Raw genomic sequence first — 14,495 nt, 5'->3', positions numbered from 1 at the left:
CACAGTCTTGGTGCCTGGATCTATGCCCTTAAGCAAATCACATCAGGAGAATAGGCCTTGCACAAATCAAATAAAGATCTACATTTAGGTGTTCCATCCCTATTTAGTCCAAGGTCTAAATAGTAAAATATGTACATGTCATATCAATCTTTCTGACATGCAGAGAAATGTGCAAGAAACACAGTCCACACAACGCTCCAGGTCCTGGCCAGAATAGTACAGGACATAATAAAGGTTACTGTTACACTACATTCACACGATCGTATGGGGGATGTAAATACGGGACAAGCTTGCACGCATACATACGTCCACCGTAGACGGCAATGGTCGCATGGAGCGATGCGGTGTCGTGTTATGGCCCATACGCCATGCATTTCTATGGAGAGGGGAGTAGTCACCCCTCCTCTCCAGTGCGCCGGACGTACGCCCGCCCGGCAGGTATACCTTCATGTGAATGCAGCCTTAGTTATATTGGTGGTATAATCACTGTGCATAGCAGAATGCACATGACCTCCTATCCTTCTTCGTGTGATCTCATCTACCTGGAAGAAGGTTATACCAGAAATGATCCTAGACTGAGTTTTGTACTTCAATTATGCTTTATTCCATAAATAGGAAATCTGTTTCTATACAGATAACTTTATGTACAAATGACATTCACATTCTCTATCAGGTTATATCACAGGTTTTTGAGTTCAGCCGGAGCACAAAGAATAAATAGTCTATTACACATTACATCACACAACTCAGACCTAACACAGGACACATCCTGAAACACTATGCAAAATAAATTAGTCTCAAATATTTAAGACTGTAGTGGACGTGTATATACAGTACTAAATATACTGTAAAAGCCTCATCACTACAACAGCTTCTGCAAGCAACCTGCTGCTAGACAATAAATAATCTATAATACAATCCTATACATTTATTATACACATCCTACGTCAATACTGTATCCATGTACTGCTGATTTATACAATAGTGGTTGTATCTGTACAATCTTTTCTACATGTAAAAAACGCCATTGAGAACAATATGTGGTAAACTTTATACCTGTGCCTGTATACTTGTATTGTATTGTTTTTATAGCTTTACACCAATAGAAATGACTGGAGTCTAAATTCTCCTACAAGGGTCATAATTTGCTGACAACACGTTGGGGCAGATTTACTTACCCGGTCCCTTCGCAATCCAGCGGCGCATTCTTTGCGGTGGATTAGGGTCTTCCGGCGATTCACCAAGGCAGTTCCTCCGCTGAAGTCCGCCAAGGTCCGCCGCAGTGCACGATCCTATACTTGGTGAAGGTAAGCGCGTGTCCCGCGACATTTTTTAAATTGCGGCGGTTTCTCCAAATCCGTCGGGTTTTCATTTGGCCACACCCCCCATTTCCGTCGCGTGCACAATCCGATCGCGATTCGGGCTCTTAGTAAATGACCCCCGTTGTGTCCATTATGCCATTTCACAGATGGACATCTTTAATCCATATGCAACTTCTGCCTAAATCACTCCCTAAGCCTTCCCATGCTTCTAACAAGACAAATCTCCTGCTTCTCAGCTTAGAGAGTATTGGTCCAGGCAGGAATAGTAGCAGGGGCGTAATTTAAGGGGGTGCAGATGGTGCAGTCACAACCGGGGGCCCATGTGGTGTCACTTATCCGTATGAGAAGACTAGTACTAGAAACCATACATTATAGTTGGGGGCCTGGCAAGGACTTTGCAATTGGAGCCCATCAGTTTCAAGTGATGCCACTGACTAGCCGTGACACAATCTGAGTGCACTTCCCTTTAAAGGAAATCTACCATCGTTATCAAACATGAAAAACCAGGGGCACTTACTGGGGCACTTCCCAGGGCCTCTCAGTGCTGCAGATTCACAGGCTGTAAGACCGTCTACCCAGTCCCCCTCTCCTCCTGCTCTGCGCTCCCTCTGTCTGATGTCATCTCCCTGCAACACAGGAAGTGCTCCTGTACAATGTGACAGCCTGTGAATCTACAGCACAGAGGGGCTCTGGAAACCTCCACAGTAGACTTTCAGGCTCATTAGCATAGGTTTAAAAGTTAATTTCAGAAAGACAGAGGCCACGGATAACAAATATAAAAAGATTACTACAGTCACAGTGCCTGGATCTATGAGTAAGTGTCCCTGGTTTATCAGGATGGATTTTGATGGTAGATTTCCTTTAACATGTACCTCCAGGTATGTAGAGAAAGGATTATTCATACCAGCATCTAGGCAAGGAGGCAGGACTGGCAAAATCCTTCTACTAACTGGATTCAGGGCTGGAACCACTATATTGTTATTTCTAAATAGACATACGTCAAGCAGGATTTGTTGACTGCATCAAAATATGTAGTATAAAGACTTCCCATACAAGGAAGATACTGGAGCAGCTTATTACTTTAAGTACACTTATTCATGACTTATTCATGAAATGCAATGGGATCAGGACTCTGACGCTACATCCAGCACTACGACAGAAAAAGCTCAATTACCACCAGCATGAAGACCCCATTAACTGTAGAGAACAATGGAAGAAATCCCAGAACTATCATTTCAGTACAAAATTTTTTAGAGAATTTACAGCAAAACTCATAAAATTGCCATAAAATTGTCACAGTAAACTAAGCCCATAACCTAGAGATCGGCACCATGTTTTATCCTAAAAAAGGGAACAGAAGGCAATATGTCACCTAGTCTCCAATGTGTAGGTGTGTGTGTAGGAAGGATCAGGTAGTCCTGAAATCTAGTGACACAATACATCTATACTGATACACAGGAATACAGATTATCATCTCCCCCAATCTCAAGGCTTTTCTTGTGAATTGCGCCTGTGACACCAAGGTATAGAAACCACTTTCGTCTGGGATGGTCTTCTCCTTCAACAATTATAATGCCTGGAAAAGAGCAGAAGACAACCTTTAGAAATATCTCACTGGTAACCAGTAGTAGAAATGATGAAAGAGTGACTGAACAACCTGATAAGGTGATCACAAGCCCATCTACACATTACTTATCATAAGGTTTCCGATGATATGGAAAATAACATGTGAGGCAATAAGCCCTATGTTAGGGTCTCTGACCTGCACTCACCCCAGTTAGTTAGAAGCAATGTTGTAATATATTCATCTGCTCTCAGCTTCTATGGTGTTCAGCCATACTTACGTAACTTGCGTTTCAGCAGCACTTACCTGTACCTTACAAAACAGGGCAAATCTTGCATCTATCTATGTGTGTCTATGCATATACTGGCAGTAACCGGATTATGTACCAGATAGGTTCCATCGGTTTGTTCTTAAGTTGAATTTGTATGTAAGTCGTAACTATATATTTTATAATTGTGGCTCCAAACAAAAAAAATGTTTTTGCCCCAGTGACAATTGGAGTTTCAAAATGTTTTGCTGTAATTGGACCAAGGATTATCATTAAACTTCATTACAGACACTTTACAGCTGATTATTGCAATCAGGGACTATAGTAAAACATCCAGAGAGCTTTACCAAAGGTCACAGCGGGCAGAGGGGTCCGTCTGTAACTATGGGTGGTCTTTAAGTCGGGTGTCCTTAAGTAGGGGGCCGCCTGTATATATATCTATCTACTTTGCATTCATTGTATAATTCTATATAGAGAAAATGTAATCAATAACAGATATTATTGCACACTTACCCATTGAGGGAGCGAACTGAACTTCAGCCTAGTAAGAATTTTTTTTATATCTTCTAATTTTGGCTTCATATTTGCTCCTCTCAGAGACACAGCGCGACTGTTGGATAGAGCCCACCTCATGCCCACTTTGCTTACAGTCAGGTTACGGGACATATTGCCTGACGTACTCTGCTCCTGTTCTGCTGTCATGATGGCAAGGAGAGCGTCCTTCTCCAACTCTCTGATCCCAACTAACAACATAAAGAGAAAGAATGCACAAAAATATACATTTAGCATCAGTGTTTAACTGATATAATGGATCAATGTCCTACTATGATGCCACGAAAAGATACATTGCTACAAACCTGCTTTAGCCATTGGGGAAGATTAATTAATCTGTCCATGACAGAATTATGTCGTAATATGAACTAAAAACTCTGCACTGTCTCACCTTACAAATCTGCCCCACTATGATTATTTATTCATCCAAACTTACCAGCGGAAGCAACAATACTGGAAGAAACATTGAAGAGATCCAGAAGAACCCCTGGATAGGTAGGGCAGAGCATATAGAGATGTCGGCTCCATGAAGAGTCCGGTTGTCTATACGGCGCGTGCTGTCCATGATAGAGAATCATAACAGTTATACAGGATCACTACACACAATAATAGGATTAGGATGCGGTCACACGGTGCGTTTTCAAACACATTGCAAAACACATGGGTTTTTGAATGTTACTTTGGCTGCTTTTAACCTGTTTTTCTTCGTTTCAATGTTATCGCAACTGATTACACTTCCATCAATTAATAAAAACAAACTCAGCCCAGCCAAATGTAAGGTAAACACGCATGCGTTTTTCATATGCAGTAAAAATACACCATGTGACCGCACCCTAAATCGGTGGAATGCAAAACTTACAGAGCGGTTACCCAAATTCACTTCTCCGCCCCAGAAAAGGAATACAGATTTCCCATCAGCAGTCAGAAGTGAGACGGCCTTGGTTTCTCGGTCATGTTCATGCCACGGCATCTCCCACTCCCAAAGCGATTCACCTGTGGACCCATCAATAACGATGACCTGAAATAAAAGACAGCAGGTAAAACACTCAATCTAAGCCACTGAATTATCAGGATCTGTATTTAAGAAGTTAAAGTGGTATTCCAACCCTACACGTTATCCTCTATCCACAAGGAACAGGGAAGATCTTCATTCTGAAACTGAAAACATGGAGCGCCGAGCTTTCTGTGTATTCGCATATCCCCATTTTTGTGCCATACCTCTAATTTGTTGTTGCAGTACATTCTAGTGCTAAATCTACATAGAGAAAGCTATAAATTCTCAGTAAAAAATGAAACAATGCTTCCACAATGGATTTACCTACAACTGGATGGTAGCAGTTTCTCAGGCTTGGGGAGCTGGGAGACATGATCATAAATATTGGAGTTCATAAATGATTTTATATTTCAGAAATATAGTTAAAAAGACAAATGTGGTTTCTATTGTTGCTCAACAAAAGAAGAAAATATCTTCAATAAAAGAGTGAAACCTAATTAAAGGAAAACTACCACTTGGGTAGTCCTGATTTAAACCATTAGTAGTCTGTAACAGGACAGGTTTTCGTTAAGCTGTAAATAGTGTGATTGCGGAGAAAAACTACTTATAAATATGCTGATCCTTCGCACATAACACAAGCGGCTCGACGTATATTCATCTCCTAATTATGCACGCCTCCATTCCTCGATTCCCACCCATCTACCCCAGAGCCGGTGATGTAATATGCGGCTGACTGATAGCGATGTACACTGCGCATGCGCAATGACCTCATCCATCTCTCGGGAAGTATTGCGTGCACAGTCTACATCGCTATCAGGTAGACACATCTACTGGCTTGCTTTCACAAGATTTCCTGAGAGCCGGATGATATCACCGGGGTGAGAGGGAGTGCTAGTGGATTTAAGAATGGAGGCGTGCATAATTAAAAGATGAATAAGCGCCAGGCTGCCTGTGTTATGTGCAAATTAGTATATTTTTTTCCAGAATGAGGCTATTTAAAGCTTAACGAAAACCTGTCCTGTTACAGACTACTAATGTCCAACCTGTAAGTATTAATAGTTTGAATCACCACAATCCACGCGCTAGTTTTCCTTTAAAGGGATTTTCCAGTATAAAAGATTAGTAACCTATCTTATGTGGTGCAGTGCATCATATTTGTGGCTGGAAATACGTCCCACAACAGCTATGGCAATCCGGAAGTGGTACACATGTGCCGCTCCGTGTCGCCGTATGTTCGGCCAGCTCTGGCCAAGCTAGCATACGTTAGTGTTAATGCACCCATAGGCAGTGACTAATAGGCTAAGGCTACATTCACACACATGTATGGGGGACGTATATACGTCCCCCATACACTTCTATGGGCTCACGGCCCTGTACGTGCGTCAGCGTACCGCTCCGTAGCCCGCGAAAAGATAGGACATGTCCTTTTTCCCGTGATACGGCGCCGTGTGCTGTATCTTCCTATGGAGAGGGGTGGGGGTGAGCAGCGCTCATCCCCTGCTCCTCTCCGCAGCGCCCATGTATGCCCGCTGTACTAAGGTACGGCGGGCATACATCGTGTGAATGTAGCCTTAGACTCCTGGAAGAATAGTGGTCCTTTATTGGACCCCTTGCTGCCCTGGGGGATCAAAGATGCAGGTTGCTGATCGGCGACAGAAGAAGCGTCCTTCCTCTGAAACCACTTAGATGTTGTGGCCAGTAGATAACTGTGGCATCTTAGGCGTTTTTTATTTAGTTCCTATCTAATGCTGAACAATGTGAGCTTTGCAAAGAACAAAGAGTAGTGAGTTCACACACAAAATAACAGTGTCCCATATAGCTAAATGCAATAATATTACAATATGATGAATAAGTGCCTAAAGCATTGCATGAGTGCACAATAATAAAAGCTGCCATCCTGATGAAGCGCCTGGTATTATGTCTGACTCATACCTTTTTCTCTGTAGCGTTATTCTGAACTTGTATGAAGAAATCCAGGTTTTCATCACTGTTATAGTAACCGGGCTGTGGATGGCTAAAGGGAGACGCCAAGTTAGTTTACACTCTATAATGCAGTATCCTATATGATACACATAGGCGATCCAGACGTCTACATACAGGATACATCAAGGCTTTCATTATATAGTATGGTGGTTACCATTGTCCACAGATGGGATTTAGAGAGCTTTAAGAATTTTTAATGAAATAAGAGGGTATGCAGATGACATCAAGTAAAAGCAACCTCCAACTGGGAGAAGCTAGAACAGCATGAGCGGTTTTTTAAATTTTAACCCCTTCCCGCCAATGGCCTTTTTCGTTATTGCGTTGCCATTTTATGCTCCCCTTCTTTAAAAATCCATAACTTTTTTTTATCTTTCTGGAGCTTTATAAGGATTGTTTTCTGTGTAACAAATCCCACTTCTAAGTGGCCATATTAAATATTGCATGCCATGTACTGGGAAGTGGGAAAAAAAAAATTGCAAATGGAGTAAACTGGACGAAACAAAAAATGGTTTGCCGTTTTCTCAATGGTTTTCGCTGCGTGCTCCAAATGACACAGTCTCTTTATTCTTTCAGTCGGTGCAATTATGGGTAAGCCAAATTTATATAGGTTTTATTTGGTTTTCATAAGCATAAAAAAAAATAAATAAACACATTTCTTCATTTTGCCATATTTTAATGCTAATAACCTTTTCATACTTTGAGCATGGAGCTGCTCAAGGTTTCAATTTTTTGCGGGATGTGATGATGTTTACATTGATACCATTCGTGAGGAGTTTCTAAATGACAAAAAAAGTGGTTTGGGCACTATTTTCTATAACTAGGTTATCCGTCAAAAATAACAGTTTTTACAAAAAAGTAGAAAAACAGCAGCACAACCCTTAAAGAAAACAAGAGTAAAATTCGGTTGCACTTGCACCAAAGGAGTCCAATAGTAAGATGAAGAAAACGGCAGCACTCCATTCAAGTGAAAAACGTTGTTTATTCCACAGTTAATAAACAACGTTTGAGTGCTGCTGTTTTCTTCATTTTGTTTTTATAGATTGATAGATCAGGACTTTTGGGACACAGAGATTCCTAACAGGTTTATGATTTTTACTGTTTACTTTTTATATCAGTTTTAAGCAAAGGGGTGTGATTTGTACTTTTAGGGGTTTGTTTTAACTTTTTTTTTCTTTCTGTATTTCAGACCTCCTAGGGTATTTTAAACCTAGTTTGTCTGATAGATACTACCATATACTGCCGTACTACAGTAGAGCAGTATATTGCATCATTTACAAATGATCTGTTTTAGGGTAAGTGGGTGTTGTAAAGGTTGACGTTAGTGATTGATGGGGGCCATTATTTTTACTTTTGCTCCTCATTGGTCCCCTGTTGCTGCCTGCTTTATGAATCCACTATGGTGCAGGTAACTGATAAATTAGGATGAAAGTCTGTAGCCAGTAAAGGGCACTGTACACCAAATGGGCAGACCTTTGTAGAAGTGGAACTCTGTGCGGATGGGAATATAACAATGAGTACGTTTTAGTAGGTAGTATTAGTATATTGGTTTTATTGCCATTTACAGCTAATAGTTAAAAAGAAGAAGACAATCCTGTCATACAGACCTGTAAATATTGTTTCCACTGATGCTCCATCTCTGCTCCAGATCTTGTCCCCTCATAAGAGTTACAGACTCTTTTGTTGTGACCAGCAGATCGCTGAAATTGCTGAGATAGACGGGAACAGTCTGAATAAACTCCACTCCAGCACTGCAAAATGGGGAGAGATGAAAGTTCTCAGCTGTGGATAAAAATTACTACCGTATTTACTTGAGTATAAGCAACGTTTTTCAGCACAAAAATGTGCTGAAAAACCCTAACTCGGCTTATATTCGAGTCAAGGAAAAAAGCCGCTCGCATGTGGCTGACGTCATGGTGCCTGCATAGGACCGGGAGCCGATGTCGGAGCCGCGATGGCTGCCGGGGAGCTTCGGAAGGCGAGTTCACTTTTCTTATTTTTCCTACAGGCAGGGGCTGGCAGGCTATATACTTGTGGAGGCAGGCAGGCTATATACTCGAGGGGGGCTGGCAGGCTATATACTCGAGGGGGGCTGGCAGGTTACATACTCCATGGGCTGGCAGGCTATATACTCCAGGGGGCTGGCAGGCTATATACTCCAGGGGGCTGGCAGGCTATATACTCCAGGGGGCTGGCAGGCTATATACTCCAGGGGGCTGGCAGGCTATATACTCCAGGGGGCTGGCAGGCTATATACTCCAGGGGGCTGGCAGGCTATATACTCCAGGGGGCTGGCAGGCTATATACTCCAGGGGGCTGGCAGGCTATATACTCCAGGGGGCTGGCAGGCTATATACTCCAGGGGGCTGGCAGGCTATATACTCCAGGGGGCTGGCAGGCTATATACTCCAGGGGGCTGGCAGGCTATATACTCCAGGGGGCTGGCAGGCTATATATACTCCAGGGGGCTGGCAGGCTATATTTTGGGGGGGGGGGGGGCTGGGACCAATGCATTTCCCACCCTCGGCTTATACTGGAGTCAAAAGGTTTTTCCATTTTTTGTGTCATACTCGGGTATATACGGTAATAAAAATGAATACATATAAAACAAGCACACATCTTTTCTTTCTATAGATACCTGTATACATTGATCAGTTTAGAGTGATTGACTGATCTTCTCTTCTCCCAGTCTGGATCAATCCTCTGAAGAACACTTGGGAAACTACCAGCAATTTTAGCCTGTGCATATATGTCCCTTAATGCAACGGCCTGGATGTTCCCTATGAAAAGCACAAAATGTTATTAATGGCATTCAGAACAGTCCATGTATGTAGGGCTGCCGGTCACAGAGATTGTAGACAGGATTTATGGAGGTTCAATGGAGGGATCTGCTTACTAAGTAAAGAAATCGCTCTATTCTACTGTTTCAGCATTTATAATCAATATGCTCCTGACACGGCATGAAGTGCGCAAGCAGAAGTCGCTGTCCGAGATAAAAGGGGCCACCTCAACTTGTGTGCACTATAATATGACAATGTGACCCTGGGATCTATAAAGGTTTGTACCCCATCCCAGTTTTAAAACTCAGGTTTACCTTCAGGCAGATTTAATTTATATGACAACTTCACCATATTCACATACAATTACAACTTCACCAGGTTTTTCTGGTGGCACAAAACATGATTCTACTCAGATACAAAGAAGACAAAGCTTACCGAAACCAAAGAGGATGTAAATTGCCCCCTGGCTTGTGTAGTAGGCCTGAGGTCCTAAAAGTTTCCCTTCTCCCATGATGCTGTATTTCACCATTTCACCCAAAGGGTTCCCAGTCCGGCCTGACACCAGAAGGAATCCGAGATCTGGCTGCATAAGAAACAGATGTATAAGGCTATGTGTAAGGCTACATTCACACACATGTATGGGGGACGTATATACCGCCAACGTATATACAGCCGATATACGTCCCCCATACACTTGTATGGACTCACGACCCTGTACGGGAGCGGTACGGTGCAGCACATGTGCGGCACCGTACCGTTCCGTAGCCCGGGAAAAGATAGGACATGTCCTATCTTTCTACGCGATACGGCACCGTGCGCTGTATCTTCCTATGGAGAGGGGCGGGGGTGAGCAGCGCTCATCCCCTGCTCCTCTCTGCAGCGCCGATATAGGCCGGCGGGCATACATCGTCTGAATGTAGCCTTACCGTAATGGTAATAACATAATGACAAACATGAGCTTGTATACACCTCATATAAAATTGTTACAATGACTAAAAGTTATATATTTAAGTTTATATTTAAGTTATATAAGTTTATATTCAATGGCAATATGTCTCCAAACATTACCATAATAAGACTTTTTTCATCTGTCATGAGGAAGTTATCCATTTTTTATTTGTTACAATCTCTGTAATACTACTCTGAGTGAAGAGAACTACAGATCCCAGCAAACCCCATGTACCCAACTTCTTCTCCTGACTACAGTTAAAAAAACATATATATATATACTTTAGTATAAGCCAACCCGAGTATAAGCCGAGGTATTTTTGCCACAAAAAAAACTGGGAAAATTTATTGACTCTCGTACAGGCGGTCACCTACTTAAGAACATCCGACTTACAAAAAACCCCTAGTTACAAACGACCCTCTGGATGTTGGTCATTTACTGTACTTTAGCCTTAGACTACAATAAAGAGCTATAACAGTTATCACAGGTGTCTGCAAAGAAGCCTTATTGTTAATCCTGGTTCTTATGACAATCCAACATTTAAAAAATCCAGTTGCCACAAAGACCAAAAAAAATTTGTCTGGATCTACAATTATAAAATATACAGTTTCGACTTACATACAAATTTAACTTAAGAACAAACCTGCAGAACCTATCTTGTGCGTAAACTGGGGACTGCCTGTATAACCCTAGGGTGAAAATGCAGCAACTACTCCTTAAAGGAAACCTACCACTTGAAGTGGCAGGTTTCAGATGGAAATACCGGGCACCAGCTCAGGGTGAGCTGGTGCCGGAGCTTATTTTTGTTAGTGTTTTAAACGGCTGTATCGCAGTTTAAAACACTTTTTAAACTTTATAGCCGGCGCAGGGAGGTACACGCTCAGCGCTTACCATGCGCGCGACCGTGCGCACGGCTACATAGGAAGTGAAGGAGAGCCGCGCACATGGTAAGCGCCGAGCGCGTACCTCCCTGCGCCGGCTATAAAGGTGAGTACTATACGGACTATATACGGTAAATGGTAAAAAATAAAACATGATAACAATATGTTAATATATATACTTTCATTTTACTCTTCCGCAGCTTCAAAATACAAATCTCCAAACACAATACTAATACATACCTGATTCTCCCCGATGGTAAGAACAAGCAAATCATTTGTAAAGTCATCGTCTAGATCTGGTAGAATTACAGCCGGAGCAGCTATTGTTCCTCTAGACACGTGGCTGAGACTCATGGTCCATAAAGATTCCCCTTTACAGCAAACAAAAATAAAAATAAATTATACCTAATAAATTAATCCCATAACTCATAAAAATACACAAAAAAAAAAAACCTCAGCACTGCAGAGACATCAGTCATCATAATATTAGAAAAGTTCAATGTTTACACGGAATATCCAGGACCAGGAGTGATTGTATACGTGTGCATTCTGCATTGGAAACAATACAAAGGGGGTCATTTACTAAGGGCCCGATTCGCGTTTTCCCGACGTGTTACCCGAATATTTCCGATTTGCGCCGATTGTACCTGAATTGCCCCGGGATTGTGGCGCACCGGCGCCGGCATGCGCGCGACGGAAATCGGGGGGCGTGGCCGAACGAAAACCCGACATATTCGGAAAAACCGCCGCATTTAAAAACCGAAAAAGTGTCGCTTGGGGAGCGCTTACCTTCAACTGGTCCGAGGTGGTGCATTCCGGCGCGATGAGATGACTTTCAGCGCAGCAGCGCCACCTGGTGGACGGCGGAAGAACTGCCTTCATAAATCCCGGCCGGACCCGAATCCAGAGCAGAGAACGCGCCGCTGGATCGCGAATGGACCGGGTAAGTAAATCTGCCCCAAAGTGTCATTTGTTAGTGTTAGGGGTCACTAATTGAGTTTTTCCTCAATTATTTGTATTAAAGGGGTTGGCCACTCTTTTACATAAGTTGCCCATGTGCCAACAATAATAATCCCTCAAGTGATTCAGCATTCCTGGTACTTAGGGTGTGGTCACACGTAGCACAATGACTCCATTTAGAAATAGATTTAAACCGCACAGGCGCGTGGCCCGTTCACATTCATACAATACAAGACACCAGGTGCTGTTTATACCAAACAGATGCGGTTCCATAGAAACGCATATGCAATCGGGCTGTGGCCCGCCCCCGTGCGATTTGATCCTGTTTCTTTGAGTCAAAGCAGTACGTTTGACTTTTTTCATGTTTGTGTACTGATGAATAGGAGGGGATGAAGCAGGAGAGTTATGCCTCATCCTGCACTCCCCTATTTAGGTGTCTGTCAGTGAGGACGGTCTGTGAGAAAGAGGTACAGTGGGTGACGCCATTAGGACAGACTAAAGTAGTGAGAAACATGAAGTTGTGTATATATGTTAAGGGTAGCATGGCGAGAACAGGGGAAGGTCAAAGCTCTCGAAGCTCTCAAGGTACAGGTACCCACACTAAACATGCAGATATGTGTATTGAAAAGTGGCAGATTTTGTGAAAAGTGGCTAACCTCTTTAACCCCTTAAGGACCAGGCCCTTTTTTGTTTTTGCGTCTTTATTTTTCACTCCCCACCTTAAAAAATCTACAACTTTTTTATTTTTTCATGTAAAGAGCTGTGTATGGGCTTGTTTTCTGCATAACAAATTGCTCTTCACAGTGGTAGTATTCAATATTCTATGCCCTATACTGGGAAGCGGGAAAAAAAATTCTGAATACAGTGAAAATGATGAAAAAACACATTTGCGCCGATTTCTTGTAGGCTTGGATGTTACATATTTCACTCTGCGCCCCAAATGACAGGTCTACTTCATTCATTGGGACATTTTCAATGCTTTTATTTTTAGGACTATATGATCTTTTGATCACTTTTTAATGAATTTTTTATATTTTGCAAAAATGGCAAAAAATTGGCATTTGAGACTTTGGGAGCTATTTTCCGTTATGGGGTTGAACGCAGTGAAAAAACGTTATATTTTGATAGATTGGGCATTTTCAGACACTGCGATACCTAATGTGTTTATGATATTTATTTTTATATGACTTCTAGGGAAAGGGAGGTGATTTTAATTTTTAGGTTTTTTTAATAATTTTTTTTTATTTTACCTTTTTTTTTTTTTTTTGTACTATTTTTCAGACTCCCGGTTGTCTGATTGATCCTACCATATACTGCCAAATACCCGAAAAAGGTGCACAGTCCGTGACCCTTAGTAAATGAGCCCCAATGTGTGTTTGGTTTGGACTAAATTAAATTAAAGCCAATGTCTACAAGGTCAATCATATAAATATGTGGTACAACCCATTTAAGCTGTTGTAGTTTTCTAAGAGAGGGTTAAAAATTATTTTGCGTTTTTTATTGTTAAAGGGAACATGTCACCAGTGATTTACTAGTGATCTGAAGAGAAGCTAATGGGACCTTCAAGTAAGAGACACATGACACCATAAGCTGTGATTTTACTGTACAGACATAGACATGAGCAGTAAATGCAGACACATTGCATAGCTTTCATTTTGGGCAGCTAGGACTTTAGTGAATATGAACCTAGAGCCCATACTAGATACATACTGTATCTTACAGAATGAGACAAGATTTTACCTGTAGATGCAGTGATCAAGCTTAGTAGCTTGTAAGTTCCAGTTATAAGACAAGTCGCATTCTGTCCAGGCTTTATGAGCAGTTGTCCACATTGAATACTCCGAAGATACTCCTGGGTGTGTCTGCTCCACATCACGACCCCACTATCACCAGAGAGAACAGAAAGGAAGGGGGGCTGCTTCACCACATCTGCAAAGGATATATAAGGAAAAGCCATAGTCTACATCATATTAAAGAAGCACCCAGATACATTTAACAGAAATCTGACATCAGGAATATGCTAACATATCTAACGATGGCAAAAACTATAGGCTTCTCCTGTAGATGATAAAAAGTGATTTCAAGAAAAGTATAACAAGACATACAAGAAATGACTACTAAAATCAGGGTCTCGCCACACTACTATGCTTTCTCAGTACTCAGATTGGACAATGAAAATGTTTTCACAGATTAACTTTTAAAGGGGTATTGGAATTAGAAAAGCCTCATCAGTTTATCCTGCTCC

The 14,495-nt window shown here is 41.9% G+C and overlaps 1 protein-coding gene across 2 annotated transcripts in view; it reads right to left on the bottom strand.

Moving 5' to 3' along the window:
* Nucleotides 1-586: 586 nt before the first annotated feature.
* FAM234B (family with sequence similarity 234 member B) overlaps nt 587-14,495 on the bottom strand; it is a 31,997-nt gene continuing 18,088 nt past the window's right edge. For both annotated transcript variants that reach the window (XM_072129006.1, XM_072129005.1), the window contains exons 4-13: nt 13,991-14,179; nt 11,531-11,661; nt 9,896-10,043; nt 9,319-9,460; nt 8,288-8,431; nt 6,633-6,714; nt 4,566-4,724; nt 4,143-4,263; nt 3,668-3,897; nt 587-2,898 (exon numbers count right to left, since the gene is read on the bottom strand). In XM_072129006.1, the coding sequence (XP_071985107.1) occupies nt 2,890-2,898; nt 3,668-3,897; nt 4,143-4,263; nt 4,566-4,724; nt 6,633-6,714; nt 8,288-8,431; nt 9,319-9,460; nt 9,896-10,043; nt 11,531-11,661; nt 13,991-14,179 (1,355 nt within the window). In that variant the 3' untranslated portion in view covers nt 587-2,889. The remainder of the gene's footprint in view (nt 2,899-3,667; nt 3,898-4,142; nt 4,264-4,565; nt 4,725-6,632; nt 6,715-8,287; nt 8,432-9,318; nt 9,461-9,895; nt 10,044-11,530; nt 11,662-13,990; nt 14,180-14,495) is intronic.

Source organism: Engystomops pustulosus, chromosome 10, assembly GCF_040894005.1.
Source record: "Engystomops pustulosus chromosome 10, aEngPut4.maternal, whole genome shotgun sequence".
Lineage (NCBI taxonomy): Eukaryota > Metazoa > Chordata > Amphibia > Anura > Leptodactylidae > Engystomops > Engystomops pustulosus.
The sequence above is the reverse complement of the archived record's forward strand: the minus strand, read 5'-3'. Positions and strand labels throughout refer to the sequence as shown.